Source organism: Rosa rugosa, chromosome 1, assembly GCF_958449725.1.
Source record: "Rosa rugosa chromosome 1, drRosRugo1.1, whole genome shotgun sequence".
NCBI lineage: Eukaryota > Viridiplantae > Streptophyta > Magnoliopsida > Rosales > Rosaceae > Rosa > Rosa rugosa.
Window position 1 is genome coordinate 19,560,540 of NC_084820.1, and position 13,281 is coordinate 19,573,820.

General features: G+C 37.5%; 1 protein-coding gene and 2 non-coding genes across 4 annotated transcripts; all 3 read right to left on the reverse strand.

Moving 5' to 3' along the window:
- Positions 1-590: 590 nt before the first annotated feature.
- LOC133722795 (serine hydroxymethyltransferase, mitochondrial) lies at positions 591-5,550 on the reverse strand. 2 transcript variants are annotated; one of them, XM_062149670.1, is made up of 16 exons: positions 5,220-5,550; positions 5,078-5,128; positions 4,862-4,948; positions 4,407-4,528; positions 4,239-4,315; positions 3,785-3,909; positions 3,606-3,698; positions 3,135-3,227; positions 2,722-2,919; positions 2,476-2,580; positions 2,169-2,234; positions 1,898-1,975; positions 1,595-1,706; positions 1,380-1,490; positions 1,065-1,230; positions 591-835 (listed from the first exon to the last, which is right to left on the reverse strand). In XM_062149670.1, exons 1-15 carry the CDS (start codon positions 5,307-5,309, stop codon positions 1,085-1,087), a joined length of 1,554 nt encoding a protein of 517 aa, XP_062005654.1. In that variant the 5' UTR covers positions 5,310-5,550; the 3' UTR covers positions 591-835; positions 1,065-1,084. The 2 variants fall into 2 exon arrangements, with proteins under 2 accessions (XP_062005654.1, XP_062005648.1); XM_062149664.1 differs by having other exon boundaries at positions 591-789; positions 5,220-5,549.
- A 2,643-nt stretch (positions 5,551-8,193) lies between these two features.
- Positions 8,194-8,267, reverse strand: TRNAN-GUU (transfer RNA asparagine (anticodon GUU)). Its single transcript has one exon. It is a non-coding gene; the product is annotated as a tRNA-Asn (tRNA).
- Positions 8,268-8,344: 77 nt separating this feature from the next.
- Positions 8,345-8,417, reverse strand: TRNAF-GAA (transfer RNA phenylalanine (anticodon GAA)). The gene has a single exon. It is a non-coding gene; the product is annotated as a tRNA-Phe (tRNA).
- Between the last annotated feature and the right edge of the window lie 4,864 nt (positions 8,418-13,281).

The following is a 13,281-nucleotide window of genomic DNA, read 5'->3' on the forward strand; positions in this document are numbered from 1 at the left end:
TTTACTAGTGAAATTAGCATATCCTTCTACCAACGAAATCTCTTGTTTCTTTTGCCCACAAAATAATAAAAATCTAAAAAACATGCACTTCGCTAACAAAAATTTGGTCCACAAAGTCCTCTTACTAAAGAAATTTCGTCAGTAAATTCTTTTACCAACAAAATTTCATCCATATCCCTGGTAAAAGTCTTTCACATAAATAATAAATAGTAGTATGAACGGATATTACAAGGTTGCTCCCTCAATTTGATGTATTTAGATTTCTTCGAAATTACCTGAATTCTGTAATTTGACCTCACCAATATTTGAATGAATCTATAATATCTTTAAAAAAAAGCATGTATATGGGTTCCAATAATGACCGAGATATATCGAAATTTCCATAAATTTGAAGATTCGAAATTTTCATAAAACTGAACTACTAGAAAATTTCGAACCTTGACGCATACAGACTCCAATAAATACTAAATGGATCTTATATATATTTGAATATAATGATAAAGACAATTTTTTGCAGTAAAGCTGATGTTATCATGCAATAAATTTGCTCATTGGACATAATATAAGAGTGTTTCATGCTGACCAAATCATGGTGAAAGTACTTTTCCTTTTCTTTTTTCCATTTCAATAAGGCAGGTTTATTGCATTGTAAATCCTCAAACTGATACATTTATATACATTCATCAGGTTTTGCTGAAATTTAATAAACTATAGCTCGATGGAGCTTCATCTTGACATGATCCTTCTCCTTCTTCATTCAAGAAAACTCTGATGATGCCTGCACCATGCCTGTTCCACATACCGCATAACTACATCAGCAGCTAGTCGAAGAGAGCTAGCAGTACAAAGCAATTGATCCTTAGTTTGTATCGATCTGTTTCAAGACTATTACACACAGCACAAGTCCTAAAACAGTATCTGTTTCATCCATGCTGATAATTTGTTTAATTTCTTTGGGATTTAAGTTTTCAATGTAGAAACAACTAACTGAAAGTTCAACACCTCAAAAGCTTCATCTAGCAATACATATATATGACTTGAAGAGTATTCAGGTGATCCCGTACCTAACACAACATGATTTCTTTCAGTTCTTGTACTTCATCGTTTCCTTCTCAAATCCAACTGTAGGAAATTGCTTGGCATACTCCTCGACATCATGGCGGAGCTTTGCAATTTCAGACTGAAAGTGAGGGGCAGGCAGTGCTGCCAAGAAGTCCTTCAACTTCGTTCCTGGCATGCGGAAAATGAAGAAATGTATTCCATGTTAGCAGATGCAAGAACTAGGAGTGCCAACAGCCAACTATGATAAACAGTACATGTACGTTAACAAAACTTTGGTGAGAAATAATTTATGTTATGATATTAAAGATGCTAGTAACCTTTGGCTTCCCCCTTGACCTTCACTGCCAACTTCACAGCAGCATCAAAAAAATCTGCAACTTTAGCGAAATCCTCCTCAACAAATCCCCTAGATGTCAGAGCCGGAGTTCCTGAAGTTGCAAGAAGAACCACGAGATAAGGCTACTGAAAACTGAAAATTTAACAGGCTCAGAAAAGGAGTACAAGAAGAACCAGAATCGTGAGAAGCCTTTACCCATCCTGATGCCACCAGGAACCATGGCAGACACATCTCCAGGAACAGTGTTTTTGTTGGCTGCAATGTGAACAGCTTCCAACACCTTTTCAACCCTGGAGCCGTCAATGCCCTGAGATTTTAAGAAATGGTGGTGTCAGCAGATTTTTCATGGTAGAGAAAACTATATGCTACACTACACCATTAGTACTTAATTGCATCCCAACCCAATTATTAGATTTGCATTTATAACTACACAAACAAATTATAGAAACCCAGAAACTTCTCTCTAGTATTCCAAAAATGAAAAGTTGTCTCAGTTACCTTGTTCTTCAAATTCACCAAAACTAAATGGTTCTCAGTTCCGCCAGAAACAAGTTCATAGCCCTTCTCATTCAATGACTGCATGTTTCGACAATTTTACCGATTAGAATGCTGGAAGTAAATTTTAGAAACATGTACTAGTCAGAGAACAACATGTTATTGAGAATTCACTGTGAACAAAGGAAATCTGGAAATGTCTGATACTGTTTTCTCTATCTTTTTTTTCTCCCCTCATAAGACATATATAGTTTTAAGAAGAATAAATTTATACCTGTGCAAATCTGGAGCAATTACTGAGAACTTGCTCTTGATAGGCTTTGTACTCTGGAGTAGTAGCCTGCATATTACACAAGAGGCGAAAATATGAACCATTAGCAACCAGCATCATATGGGTGGAAGAGTTGAGACTCAACTCACATAACAAACACCATTCTCAACAGTCAACACAAACAATTCCCACTACATATCACTCATTGCCATAAATGAATGTAAACATTGCAGTGGCAGTGGCAGTGGAATTGGCTTATAAAAACAAAAATAAAAAATGTGATGGAATCTATCTTAATCCACATGCCTACCTGTTTCAGTGCAACTGCCAAACCAGTGATGGTGTGGTTGTGTGGACCACCTTGAAGCCCAGGAAAGACAGCTTGATTGATTTTGTCTTCGTAGTCATAAAACACCTTTGGGACAGTTAAAACATTCAGTTAACTTTTCAAATTATATTCAATATAGGGGACAACAGATATCCCCAAAATATAAGTAACACTATAGTTTACTAGGAAAGTCTAAATAAATTTTGAATTGTGATCTTGAACATTCACCTCTTTCCCTTGTTTGTTAGTCTCTTTTAGACCCTTCCTGAAGAAAATCATGGCACCACGAGGGCCACGAAGTGACTTGTGTGTTGTGGTGGTCACTACATCTGCATACTCAAAAGGAGATGGGATGACACCAGCTGCCACCAACCCACTGATATGTGCCATATCTGCCAACAGGATAGCTTTTTGTTTGTCGCATACCTGCCAATTACATAAAATGTAAACTTTGGCCAAATAACATGATTATACTCTAAGCCTGTTATGTCTGGGGCTGTCTCCACCACTACTGAGAGCCCAAACATGGAAATCAAAGTAAACTGGGAGGTTGCAGTTGAAGGAATTAAAACTTGGGATCAAAAGCTTAAGCTGTTAGGATGTGGGACACTAATACTATAGATCAATCCAAAGGAGTTTACCTTGCGAATGCGTGCATAATCGTACAAACGTGCATAAGCACTAGCACCAGCAACTATTAATTTTGGCCTGAAGAGAGTGGCACTTTTCTCCAACTGCAAGTCATTGTTAATCATGTCAAATGAAGCTTCTATTAAGATAGGTAACAAAACATAAACCAGCTGTTTCTGTATCACAAGCAAGACCTCTATTGGTAAAGTATTGTGGTTTAAATCATTCAACACAATTCTGACTTAAATAACTGGTTTTTTAGGATATTTAAAAGATATCTTTACTATTCTTACTAATGAACTACTAGGTTTTAATTTGCAACATGTTAATGTTTGGTTTTTATTGCTCTTCATATAGTCCTCTTTTGTGCAATAGGAGCATCCACACATCATGACATCTTAACAAGCATTATGTTGACTAAACGGCACAAGACAACAATGTAACAATGCAAGAATCATTTTAATTACAAATCTCCAAGCTACCTGGTCGTAGTCAATGTAACCAGTGCTCTCATCCAATCTGTATGGCATTGTCTCAAAAAAGATTGACACAGCTGATATCTTTTTGGTGTCAGTCTGCACGTCGCCAATAAAACAGATGAAAAATGATCATGAACTGATATTAGTCACAGCAGAAACCATATAATGGAAATATTAAGTACCTGATAACCATGAGAAAGATGACCACCATGAGGAAGATCAAGAGCCATGATTCTATCATGAGGTTTTAACAATGCAGTGTAAACATGAAAATTAGCTGGAGATCCTGACAAAGGCTGCACGTTGACTGCGATAAAAGAAAGATGACAATCATGTAAAAGAAAAGGTTGTAGCCCCTGTTAATATATATGTATATTAGAGACATTGCTAAAACTATAATTCAGAGATATAATTGATGGGGTGAATGCTTTATTAAGTAACAGCTTAGATTCTGTTATAATGCAGTGCTTCTAGTATACCAATGCAAGACAAATACTGACAACTACATCTTCTATATAATTTAGGGTGGAATATGAAGATATGGTCCTGCTGAATGTTGAGATGAATGGTGCACATGTATGCTACTTTCACTATCATAACAAATAGACCGAGGCTGCTCATGCCATAAGAATTTACCTCCCCATTTTGCTGGGTCCAACCGAAAAGCTTCCAAAGCACGTTTCTGGCACAAGGTTTCTGCCATGTCAATGAACCTGAAAAGGCAAAGTTACTTGTTAGTTTTTCTCTTTTTCATTGTTCTTCACATTAGAACTAAACGGAAATGGTTGATAAGATTTCACATACTCATTTCCTCCATAGTATCTTGCCCCAGGATACCCTTCACTGTATTTGTTGGTCATGACTGACCCAACTGCTTGCATCACAGAGACTGATGTGAAGTTCTCTGAAGGTATCAGTTCTAGGCCCTTTAGGAAAAACAAAGAATTCTAATTAGAGATAAAGTTAAAGAACACACCATCACTTACCTATAAATGCTGTAAAGAAACTTTCATCATCATTGACCTCTCACCAAGAAATCATGCAAAAATGAACCAAAAACTTTTCTGAATTATGGCCTAGATTATTCAAGTTTTTCTCAGCACTCATATAACAGAACATTAAACTGGTTTCAAAAACAGCACACATTCTTCACTAAAAAATAAGCCTCAAATCCTTTCACTAGGAGTCTAGGAATCAAACAATTACTATATCCATCATAACAAAGTCTTGATTTTGATCATATACTAAAAAAATCATACCTTCCATTGCCTGGCTTTCTCGTGCTCAATGATGTCAGCAATCTCAGGATCCACAGCCTCCAATGGAGCATTCAGTTGCTTAGGCCACTGCAAGAAAACAGCTTTTACTATGTCTTTGCATAAAAACTAATATGGGGACAAAACCCACCAACAAAAACAGAGACTCAAAGCAAGGAAAAAACTAATATTGATAAAACCCGGTATATAACAACTTACACTGACACCGTTCTTCTCCTTCTCATAGACAGCTTCATTGGGCAAAGATGACTGTAAAAGTAGCACACAAAAAAAAAGGGGTTCAGTGATTATATTTTCATGCATTCAATTCTAGAACAGAACAGATATGAGAAATAAGGACCATGTAATAGTGAGAGGTGGCATTGAAGAGAGGACGAATGGGCTTGTCCACAGAAGAGGAAAGCCTGCGAAGGGCCAATGCCAGTGCCATGGTTCTGGGTTCAGTTTCAGTTGGGTTGGGAGAGATTTTGGTGGTATAAACACAAAACCTTTAATCTTGTGTTCCGGTTTTGTCCTTGTCCTCCTACTACTAGGTGTTAGAGTTGAGGTTTCATAATCAACGATATGGTGACACCAAAACCATCACCATGAAAGGCCTATCCAAAGTTCTCGTTTCTTAGCCACAAAGGGACTCTTTCATAGATATGGCATGATCGGTTTTGGGGTATTCTGTGAGACAAATTTGGCCACCGAAGCTTTTGAATGGTTCCTCAGGAGGATTTTCACCAGCTCGAAGTCATTGTCAGACTGTGAGGTTGTTATTTGAGTTGGGGTAAGAGTATTTCTTTCTAAATGCACCCCACAATTAGCTCACTAGACCCCTATTTCTTCAAGATTAGCACATTGTTGGTTGATTGACTTCCGAACATTTTTTCGTAAGCCGGCGTCTTTTTTATTTTTATTTTTTTGAAATAAGGATTCATTACATTATTAATTATTTAACCAGCTAAAAAGTCAGAGTCTACATACTCTTAAAAGACAGAAAAAATAGCGAGGTAACAATCAAGTTCCTATCTAAGTACTAGTCCGTGTCTTCTGAGGCAAAATCATCTTCTAGCCAACCATTCACCAATCACGCAATTATGGTACGAGATAGAAAGCTACTTCCCAACAAATAAATAGGAGCCAATTCCTCATTCAAAGCCGCTTGAAATACACCAGTCCAACTCGAAATAATTACCAATTTCGCCGAAATCATGATCTGAATTATACTAGTCTTTTAAAGACCATAAAAAATGCCTAATCTACCCAAATAGGTCAAAATTCTCAAGTCAGGCCAGAGCAAGGCACTAGGTAATGAATGAGGGTGTCAAAGTATCCTCCAAACTGGCCCAATCCTATAGAGAATCAAGCCTGCTCAATTGATCCCATGGGTTAATGAACCCACATCCCAGGCCCATATCCAAGGGCCCAAATCCAATCAAACCGGCTGGCAAGAGCCCTTTGTCGCCCCTGATGTCAGCTTGTCACCACCGTTCTCAACTCCGGCAGCTTGCCTCGCCAAACAAACATGAGAGCTACACTCAAGCCATTGTAATCTGGAGCAATTCAATCCAGAAGCCCAGATAAAGCAAGAAATTTGATCGAAGCCTCTCAACCCCAAATCCACCAACACGACCAGACCTCACAGGGCTTTCCCCACAAACTGAGAACCAGTACTATCTTTCGATCACCACCACATGATGATCAACTCCGATCCAAAACCTCCACAATCTGAGACCGTAGAAACCCGGAACCCAAACAAAACTAACCACCTCCGTTGTCGAATTGAAACATACCCTGACACCTGCTCTTCAACCCAAGCGACGACCACACTCCTCTGCCTCCCTCGTAGACCACGTCCACTGCCGACGAGAAGCCTCCGCTGCTAGATCCGACGAGAAGGCGATGTCGCTCTCTCTGCTAAAAACCCTAGGGTTTTTCTTTCATTCTCTAGTTACCTACTACACACATATGAATCATGCACATGTTATGATGTCTATTGTCAGTTTGGTGGCTATATTTGTTATTTCATGATCTATTGTCAGTTTGGTGGCTATATTTGTTATTTCATGGTGTATTATTTAGTGTTTAGACAAATATATTCTCAATTTAACGACTTTTAACGAGAGATTTAACGATAGTGAGTTAAGGGTAAGATAACTGTACATACCTCCAATAATATGGAGTATTTGCTATCTCACCAAGCATAAGTAACCCCTACTTTGGGACATCCACGAGACATGGCAAGGCCCAAACACGACATCCATCGTGTAGCCCTATGTTCAAGTTACACCACGGTATCCGGAAGTCGCAAATCCGCCTCCGGGAAGCCACGTTCCCGCCCTTGCCAAGATGCCCTCACAACTAGGCTTTTTAGACTAGAATTGTGTGGTTGCTTATCCCACATCGAAAAACATGTAGAGGAAGAGCATTCCTTCATCTATAAAAGGATTGCTCCTCCCACTTAGAATTCATTCCATTACATACTTTGTAATCTTGTTAGGCCGCAAGGCTCGACACACTAGTATAGCTTTCAAGTGGACGTAGTCTCCCGCACATGCGGAGGCGAACCACTATACATCTCGTGTCAATCTCTCTCTCTCTCTCTACTTATCGTTAATTAGATCCCCACGGGTCAAAGCATTAACAATAACGTTAAATATAAGTGAGCTAAGTAATATTTAAAAAAAAAAATCAGTGAGTTAAGTGTTGAACATGTCAAAACTCAATGTCGCAAAGTCATTAGTGATTTTTTACCTTGTTTTTGTGTTATTAGATACATGAAGGCATGTTCGGATCAGTTGATCTGACTTTGAGTTAGTAGTAAACTCATTGTATAGTAACCCTACTTGTAATTTTTCTTCCTATTTGAATGAAAGTGAAAAAATAAAATAAAAAGACTAGCAAACACTCTTTAAAATTGCGCGAGGCATTGACATTTTTGATGGTCAAATTTGAGTAAATTAACCAAGCCAAATCCTAAGTTAATATTTGGTTTAGTTTTCTTTGAGTTCTTTTAGCTAGTGTGCGGGGCAAAAATATAGTTTTACTCGTATGTTTGGCTAGTTTTAAAGTCTCATGACGCCGTTCAATAAAATCGAACTTGATTAAACCGAACAAAAGAAATAATGAGGTCACTTCTCTAATTCTCTTTGTGTAAAATATAGTTTTACTCGTATGTTTAGCTAGTTTTAAAGTCTCATGATGCCGTTCAATAAAATCGAACTTGATTAAACCGAACAAAAGAAATAATGAGGTCACTTCTCTTTGTGTACTGTCAAGCTTGGCAGTTGGGCACCAAAAACATAAAGAGAAGAAAAAATATTAGGACGCGCTAGAAGGAGGGCTTGAACCTCCGACCTTGTGGTTAACAGCCACACGCTCTAACCAACTGAGCTATTCCAGCTTACTGATAAATTGCCCCATGTTTACAAATAAATAATTCAAAATTAGTGAAATACAACAAAGAAATTCAAAATACAATGCGGTGAAGGTGGATCGAACACCTGACCTTCAGATCTTCAGTCTGACGCTCTCCCAACTGAGCTATCCCCGCAGATGCTAATGGTTTGCTTATGAAAACATCTTAATATAATGAAAAATTAATGATAAGATTCTAAACTCGGGGTCTGCTACACTGTCGCCATTGTCCTCTGCTTCTTATCTCTTCTCTTAGAAATTACAGAAACACGACAAGTTCCGAGTCCCCACAAATTTTGGTGGTGGGTGTGGATTTGAAATCAAATCAGAACACACATGCCTACACAGTACGCCTAACCAATTTCTCTCTTTCTTATCTTGAAAAGTTTTCATGGCTGTCAACAATTCCTTTTAATCATTTTGGTTCAGTTTGCTTTTTCAATTTGTCTACGAGCTAATCATTGCTAACTATGTGCTTAATTTCTTACTTGTTTTTTTTTTCTCTTTCCTTCGTTCATATTGATCTCATCATTAAGGTAGACATGTCAATGAACATGATATCAGTTGAATCAGCCAACACACATCCGAACTTGCGTACATCAATCGTGCTATGTGTGTGGTACGGCTGACCAATCAGTGTATATGCATTATGTGTTTTGGGTATTTTACTTTAATAAAATGTGGGTAATTTCATAAAAAAATTAAGGTTTTGTGAGTTTTAATTAGGCATCCGTACTAGCCACGTGACAAGCATGTCGTATGCAAGTCTTTGTCTGATTATATATCATGTAAAATTGGATTCCCGGCCAATTCCTACTTGATCCTTTAGCGAGAAAAGAGTTGCAAAATGTAATTTGAGGTAGAGTTTGTATATGCTTATAAATTCTTGAATGTATAATTGTAAGGAGTTCGCTCGAAGTTTTAGCAAAAGAAATTGAATTAAGGTAACAAACAAGCCTCACCAAGTTTGTTTGCAGGGTTGACACCCCGTCGGGCATAGGCCTCATATATACTGTTTAGCTCAATTTTTAACTCATGACACCTAATTGAATTTCTTAAATTTCTTTTGGGTTATTATCACAAATGGTACCTGAATTATACCTCAATCTTATCGATGGTACCTGAACTTCAATTTTGATCACAACCAGTACCCAAACTTTTCGATTTCATTTTAAATGGTACCTAGAGCCACCTCCGGTCACTATTCCGACTAAAAACAGCATGTAAGGCGATCATAGTGATGATCTTTGATGATTTCAAGGGTTGCGATCATATATAGTGATGATCTTTTTGGTAATAGACTTGCCTTGAACTTTTTTTTTAATTTTTTTTAATTTTAGATTTGGCTTTTTTGGCTGGAATAGTGACTGAAGGTGGCTTTAGGTACCATTTAAAATGAAATTGAAAAGTTCAGGTACTGGTTGTGATCAAAATTGAAGTTCAGGTACCATCGATAAGATTGATGTATAATTCAGGTACCATTTGTGATAATAACCCATTTCTTTTTTATTCCGTTTGGTTATGCTCCATTATGTTTTTTTTTTATAAAAAAGGGTTATCATCATAACCCTCTTTCTACATGTTCTCTTCTTCGTTTCTTTTAATTTCAATAAAATTCCTCTTGCTTAAAAAAATTATAAGTACGTTCAAATCTAAGATGAGATTTCAAATCTAAATTATATCCAAGTTTGTCAAGAGAAAGAAAATAAGGTAAGTTTGAAGTTTTGGTAGATAACATAAAATCCCCAGCCTTCTTCTCACATCCATGCTTAGAATAACCCACCAAAACAATTATTCTAGGACAATTGGTGTGAATATGCTTTTGGGACATGTGAGGTTTTGTCTGTCTCTGCAATGTGCCATCATTTTCATACTCAAAACATGTATAAGGCCCACGAAATCGGTGGTAACCGATAACATTTTACGTTGATCATGCTTAATATAATCAGTACCTACATATAGATATACAGGTAGCATCATCTTCCCCCAACTCACATTGCCCAAGCTCTAGTACTGGCAACAGCTGCAAACCTATACACCGAGAACTAGCTTGTTCGGTAAAACTACTCAATGGAGGGGGATCTTCCTCCCAGGCGATCGACTTACCTTCCGGGGTGCATGATGTCGCCGTCGTGCTTCCCGGTGCAGGAAGAAATGGGATACACTCGCATGGAGAGCTGTGGCGAAAACAAGAGAAGCCGGAGATGGCGAAACTTTCTCAGGAGAATGGTGAGCGATAGGCGCAGAAGCAGAAGCATATATGGATCAAGCAAAGCTGTGTCATTTCAGTATGATGCGGTGAGCTATTCGCAGAACTTCGACGAAGGGTGTCACTTGTACGAAGAGCCCGGACGCCGTTCAAAAGTGTTTAACGATGTCAGGTGGGATGGTGATTTTCCGATGACTAGCTAGAACTAGCTATGTTATAAGCTAGCTAGTTGTGTATGTATAGATTCATCAACATTTTGCTCAAACTTATTCAGATCTATGGAAATCTGAGTGTTGTGGTTTTCCCCTGTCATGCTCAGTCGTCATTGATATATTGCCTATTTCGTTTTCCTTTTCAAAATTCATATCCTGGTAGTACCAGTTTGAACGTTAATTAAGATGGAGAAAATAGCTGTAGTTCTAACTACCTTTGAGACTAAAACTTTATAGGTTTCAATCCGTTTTTTATTAAAGAACAAAAGTTTTTTATAACGATCTGACATGAATAGATCGGGCATCTGCACACACACACACATTTGAAACGATTAGCTGGTAAGTCAATTCCTCACATCCACATATTCATGTGAAAAAGAAAGATTGAAGTATATATTGAACTGTTTTATTTTAGCTATCCTGGTGACATATATTGTTGGATCTTAAACTTGATCCCTAATGTCTTTAGTGGCTGAGGTGTTAGGCTACTGTTACCTTTGTCTCTCTTTTCGTTTGGTTCTTTTTTTTTTAAAAGTGAATTCATTGAAACTTTAACGATTACAATCGTTTAGAATGGCATCCCGAAAAATCTTGGGAGCAGACACAAGCCACAAATGACTTAAAGCTAGAGCTAAGCTAGAACAAACCAGAAGGTGTACCACACCAACAGGTTGTTCATGTACAATAAAATACTGCTCTGAATCACTTATAGAGAAACTAGCAAACAACTGAGGGTAAATTCCCAGCCTCCTCAAGATAATTACCAACAATGAGACCATTGCCACGACCTTGAGATTTGGAGACGAAACCAGCAGAATCTGCAATCCGGGTATACAAGAGATCGATAGACCAATCAAAACTATATTCGTCCCAGCACAAATAGCACTGTTCGCCAGGCACGCAATTGTGGTACTCACAACAATATTATACTGAGATTTCTTATAGAATGTAGAGATGAACAATCCACCTGCACATAAACATGGTACACCCGAAATAATATGGATAACACAATTGATCAAGAAGATACTCAAAATACCTCCTGGGTCCCAAATCCTTGGAGAACTCAAGCCCAAATGGACTCCACAATAGACCCAGAGGCAGCCCAGCCATATCACCCAGTTTTCTGATCTGGACACCCAAACGCTAGGCACCCAGACATGAGTTACCGCCATCATCATCTCTGACGCCGACCAAATAGCCGTCATCAGAAACGTTGCCGCCATCAAAGACGTCGCCACTGTTAGACGCTTCGCCGCCATCAGAGGTCGCAGCGCCAGCAGAAGCAAATAGTCGCTCACTACGACGACCCACCACTGGATCTGCTACCTTTCAGGCCAGATCTGATTCCACCAGCCTCCTCACACAACAACGATCAGCCTTGGCTTCCTTGCCGCCCGTGCTCTTGCTCGACATTGGTCTCGGTGTCCAGGCACCGCTGCGTGCCTTTGACGGCGCTACCAAAACGCTGCTGGGGAGAAAACCCTAGCAGAGCGTTTACTCTGAATTCATAGTCCATTTGAAGTAGTTGAGAATTCGCGTCGTCATTACTCTTGACATTCTTTTCGTTTGGTTCTTATTGCCAAGAAAAGTTTTTGGGGCATTTTATTTTACACCCAAATTTGATTACACCTATTAGATTAAACTCATCTATAATTTTTTTTTAGAGAAAATTAGATAAAAACCCAAAAAACAAAGCTCCTATTAAGAAAAACCCATCCCTATATTTTCTTTTAATCTACACCCAATTCACATAATTGAACATTCCTTATAGGTTTTAAATCTATAATTAACATTTTTCACATTTTTTAGTTTGATTTTTTTGCCATTCTGATTGAATAAATAAAATATTCCTCAAATATAGATGTTGACTATTTTTTGAATTTAAATATTTAGAATTTAATACAATCAATTTAATCATTGATTTTTCTCTTATTTAAAACGATTAATTGCCTTAATTATCCTATATTTCTTCCTTTCTGATGTGATCTATATATTTCCTATTGTGTATCATCAGATTCTGTTATATTCCTATTATATAAATATTTCTCTTTCTCGACATGATTAAACATCCTCTCATTAAGGTATGTTATTTTGCTTATCCGTTCTAATAGGTGTAGTTATACAATCATTCCATATTCATTAATTTTCTAAAATGGTCGAGTTAATGTAATTAGCCCATGTAAAATGTACTTGATGTAGATTGATTGCTTCAAGAATTTTTTTTTTCCGCCCCTACATTTTTCTCCACATAGGTGCCTGATTCTATGGGGTGGTCAAGGACCACATAATAGTTGTGTAACTGTAGAGTTTGCTTAATATATAATTATCCCTTAATTTTGGCACATTGAATAATTTTGAATGTGCAAGAGTTTTTGCACTATAATTTAGCAAACTCATTATTATCATTCATTGTTTTACAATTGAAAATGAACTTTACAATATTAAGAAGTTTATTTCTAATATCAAGGTAATTTAAATACACATTCTTTTTGAAGGAATAAACCTAAAAATTTATTGAAATAGGGACAATGAGTATAACCGTAAATGATGTTCATCCAGTATTGAAATAAACAATTTTA

Bases quoted from the DNA above. Each gene is read 5' to 3' on its own strand.
- LOC133722795 (XM_062149670.1), bottom strand. From the start codon at position 5,309: ATGGCACTGGCATTGGCCCTTCGCAGGCTTTCCTCTTCTGTGGACAAG. The intron at 2,920-3,134 runs GTAAACTCCTTT...TGTAATTGGCAG, and splicing joins ATTATGCACGCATTCGCAAG to GTATGCGACAAACAAAAAGC. The intron at 1,976-2,168 runs GTATAAATTTAT...CGAAACATGCAG, and splicing joins ATTGCTCCAGATTTGCACAG to TCATTGAATGAGAAGGGCTA.